Source organism: Eufriesea mexicana, unplaced genomic scaffold (assembly GCF_001483705.2).
Source record: "Eufriesea mexicana isolate 0111107269 unplaced genomic scaffold, ASM148370v2 scaffold2534, whole genome shotgun sequence".
In the NCBI taxonomy this organism is placed as follows: Eukaryota; Metazoa; Arthropoda; class Insecta; order Hymenoptera; family Apidae; genus Eufriesea; species Eufriesea mexicana.
In genome coordinates, this window is record NW_016910610.1 from 158,816 (window position 1) to 163,108 (window position 4,293).

The window sequence follows — 4,293 nt, forward strand, 5'->3', positions numbered from 1 at the left end:
TCTGATATGATGGTATAGTACGCATGTTAATCATTTCGATGTCAAATTGTTCGATTCTGTATTCGAAAGACATACAATTTTACCTGAGGCCGTCACGATTTTACATATTCAGGCTATGTTCGTAATTCTGTCGTCATTTTCAAGGTTCGATACGTTCGTAAATAACATATCTAATGTATTTGGAAAATGAACTTTTTAACTTCCTATGTTCTTCGTTTGTGTAATGATGCTGAGATATATGTCATTACTAATTTGATGTACTGGCTGATCGATAAATTTCTGCACTACATTGCACGAAACATTAAATGTATTAAATCTAGAAACTTAAATTCTTTGTGTACTTGATATGAGTAATTTGAGTAACTTAGTCATATTTTAAATAGAGGCGCTACAATGCAAAGAACTAAAAGATTACCGACCAAGTGCATCGCTATGCAAGTGCCATCTAGTAAGCGAAGTAGATATTATTCAAGTTAATTGCAGCAGGCATGGTCGTTCAACAGTAAACATTTAAGAAGTTCGATCGAACACAGTAAAAAATTATAAGAAAACATGGCTAACCCGAATTTAACTGATATGACAGAGGAAGATGCGGCTGACTTACAATTTCCAAAAGGTACGATTTCTTTTTTGCGTGAACAAGAAGAGAGGAAGACGATATTTGGTTGTTCCTAACCTATAATCGTATGACATTTGTCAATGTTTTTCTCATTAATGATTACGGGTAGCGACATAATATGCCGAAATAATTATTGATTATACGGCATGGCCTAAGGTAACGATTATCCTCTTTCAGACTGTTCATCGAGTAAAAGAGAAAAGATCGAGCATAACATAGAACTCGACGTGTCAGTCGTGAAGGATGAAATCATTACTTCAGACCCAACATGCCGCGTTTGCAAATCTGTATTGACAGAACCGTATATTCGTTGTGCTGTGTGTAGTGGTATGGAACTGTGTCCATCTTGTTTCTCCAATGGATCAGAAAGTGACAACCACAGAAATGATCATGATTATATTATCATAAAGAATGAATTTCCTTTGATTGATGGAAGTGGTTGGACAGCGAAACAAGAATTAGAGTTTTTAGACGTTTTACAAGAGTGTGGTTTTGGCAATTGGGTTGATATGGCTAAACGTATGCAAGAGAAATCAGCAGAAGAATGTAAAAGTCATTATCTTCAACACTATATTGATAATCAGACTTTACCAGGCTTGCCAAAAATCGAAGAAACAAGAGTTAATTTGTTTGGTTGTGAACCTATACCCTATTTATATAAATTACAAGATTTAGAAGAACCTCCACGGTTTGCACCTAATACGCTTAATTGTAAGCTTTTAGCTGGATATAATCCAGCAAGATCAGATTTCGAAGTCAATTTTGATAATCATGCAGAGTTATTAATTTCTGATCTAAATTATGGTGAATTCGATGAATGCAGTGATAATTATAAATTAGGAAAAGAGTTACAAGTAGCTATAGTACAGGCATATAATAACAGACTGAAAGAACGTATGAGGAGAAGAAAAATCATACGTAATCATGGGCTGATAGCATTTAGGAGAACTATATCTTGGATACAAAGATATGAGTGTACAATAACTAGATCACTTGCAGAAAGACTCTTAATTTTTATGCAATTATTAGGAGGAATAGAATTTGACTATTTCATGGAAGGCTTACACAGAGCAGGAGAACTAAAAAATTATCTTAATAAATTATTTGAATTTCGCAATAGCGGTTTAAAACACTTTCATAGTGTACCAATGTTTCAAAAATTAAGTAAACTTAGACAAGAAAATGAAAAAGAAAGGAAACAGTACTTAAATAATCCTGAGTATAGTTGGAAAACTATATTACCTGGATGTAATGTCAGTTTTAATAACACTATATCAAATACAATGTCACAGCGGAAAACGGCACCGCCACTTGCAATTAAAGGTCTTCCAGGATACGAGAAATTAACTTTGGCTGAAAAAGAACTTTGTTCAGTTACGCGTATAGTACCTACTAATTATCTTGATTTTAAACAAATCTTGGTAGCAGAAAATAAAAAAACTGGTTGTCTTAGACTAGCACAAGCTAGGGTTTTGCTTAAAATCGATGTAAATAAAACACGCAAAATATATGATTTTCTTACGGAAAAAGGGTATATAAATAAACCGAATCAATGACACACAGCTCGTTAATATAGGAAAAATAATGTTTTGTATATTATATTTTATGGGCACTGCCAAAATTGTGATATTACGTATTAAGATCTATAATTAAAAGTTTCAAATAATTGAGAAAATCGACTGAAAATAATAAAGTGAGTATACATAATGATGTATAAAAAAGTAATGTAATACATAATAAATCCGCGTGTACAATAATGTAAAATATATGTTTAAATACACATGTAATATTTTATTTATACTTTGTATCTCATTTAAATGAATAATAAAATGTATTTTATAAAACAGTTAATAAAACTTGTTTCAAATTTAAAACAAGTAACGTATAGTAAAAAGTACCTTAAAATGAATAGATTATCATTATCATTAATTTCATAAATTGATTGATTAATAAATATTCTATGTATAATTTTTCTCCCTAGAATTTGAAAACGCAGAAACTCTGTTAATCTCGGAAGTATCGATGTTATTGGAACACAGAAAAGTACAAAACGAATCAGCTGAGGAGGAACAAGAATTTTCCGAAGTTTTTATGAAGAGTTTAACTTATACGAATAGATTTCGCCGGTTTAAAAACAAAGAAACAATTGCTGCTGTAAGAAAGTAAGCACACCTCATGTTCTACGTTTAGATACTTAGCTAATAAAAAGTTAGCTCTCATAAATTACCTTCTTAAGTGAAAAATATTCATAGAAACTCATAAAAATCTTTATGTTTTAGTTTGCTTATGCAGAAGAAGCTTCACAAGTTTGAACTTGCTTCGCTCGCAAATTTGTGCCCAGAGACGCCAGAAGAAGCAAAGGCTTTAATTCCTAGTTTAGAAGGTCGTTTAGAAGATGAGGAATTAAGAACAATATTGGACGACATACAAACAAAGCGATCTCTACAATATTAGAATCCAATCAGAAATGTGTCTTCATTGCTGTTATTTTGTATATCTTTCAATAAAATTTTGTCTTATAACTGTGTGACTGATTTTGAAATCTTTATCTGTAACATTCCTTATTTACAATACATTCGTATATTGAAGTGTAGAGCATGTAGACTATGGTAAAATTATAGAAATAAAGACTGTGCAACAAATTTCAATTTTTTCCCTAATCTGTAATAACCACGGGGCGATCCTTGTAGTACTTACTTTCCTAAATACGAACCCATAATCGAAATTTCTATATCATCCTCAGTTTTCGAAAAATGTGAGTTTATCTAAAAATACACGATTTTTGGCTAAAATGAAATATTACATAAAAAGTAAGAACGTTAGGAGGTTTATTATTGTTTTATGAGTTAAAATGGAGTATCCTGAGTTTATCAACGTTCATAATTATAATTATTCGTACATGTGAATAACTATAATTGGTCATCAAAGTTTAAAAATAAGCCTCCGGGCGTACTTTCCATGCATATTCTTACATTTTTATAAAAAATTCTTTATCTGACACGAATTTGCTACACAGTAGTGTATTCTGTAGGCTTTTGTAAAGAAGAAACCAGCCAGAAACAATGTTAGGATGATCCCACGCAGAGTGTACACTTCTTAAGTCTTGTCTTTTCTTCCTAATCCTAGAAATTTGTCTGATTTTTATCGTAATCTTTTAAAACTGAAACATTCAAATTTTTTATTACCTTTGTTGTTTCTCCAACATGCTCATACAAGATGTCTAGTGGAGTTCCACTTGAAATACCTCTTCTCCTGAACTTTGAAGGCTACAGATTCATTTTGATCTGCTTTTTCCCTTGTTTCCTTGGGAATCTGTTGAGATGTGAAATCATCTATTCTCTTCTCTTCCTTCTGCATTAACTTCCAGGTACTTGCAAATAGACGATACCTGTGTGGCAATGTTGTTAAGATTTTAGTTACAAGTACTATTTATTCTATCTTACGTCCTAATGCATGTAATTTGAAAACTTACCTGTCAGCTGCACAATATGGGTTACTATATGATGTTCAAATTTAGATTTATGAATGACAAGTTTCTCCGTAACAGAATATCTTTGCTGTTTTGCATCCTTCTCATAGATATTGCTTAATTTTACCCATATCTGATGACTTGACGTACAGGTTGGTACAGCAATTAATAATGCCTCTCCTATGGATGAAAGTATTAGATTTTG

General features: G+C 31.8%; 1 protein-coding gene across 2 annotated transcripts; it reads left to right on the forward strand.

Annotated features, from left to right (window-relative positions):
• Positions 1-500: 500 nt before the first annotated feature.
• On the forward strand, positions 501-3,119 carry Ada2a (Transcriptional adapter 2A). Of its 2 annotated transcripts, XM_017903776.1 has the most exons (3): positions 501-616; positions 2,601-2,781; positions 2,899-3,119. In XM_017903776.1, exons 1-3 carry the CDS (start codon positions 553-555, stop codon positions 3,071-3,073), a joined length of 420 nt encoding a protein of 139 aa, XP_017759265.1. In that variant the 5' UTR covers positions 501-552; the 3' UTR covers positions 3,074-3,119. The 2 variants fall into 2 exon arrangements, with proteins under 2 accessions (XP_017759265.1, XP_017759264.1); XM_017903775.1 differs by lacking the exons at positions 2,601-2,781; positions 2,899-3,119 and adding an exon at positions 797-2,175.
• Positions 3,120-4,293: the final 1,174 nt, after the last annotated feature.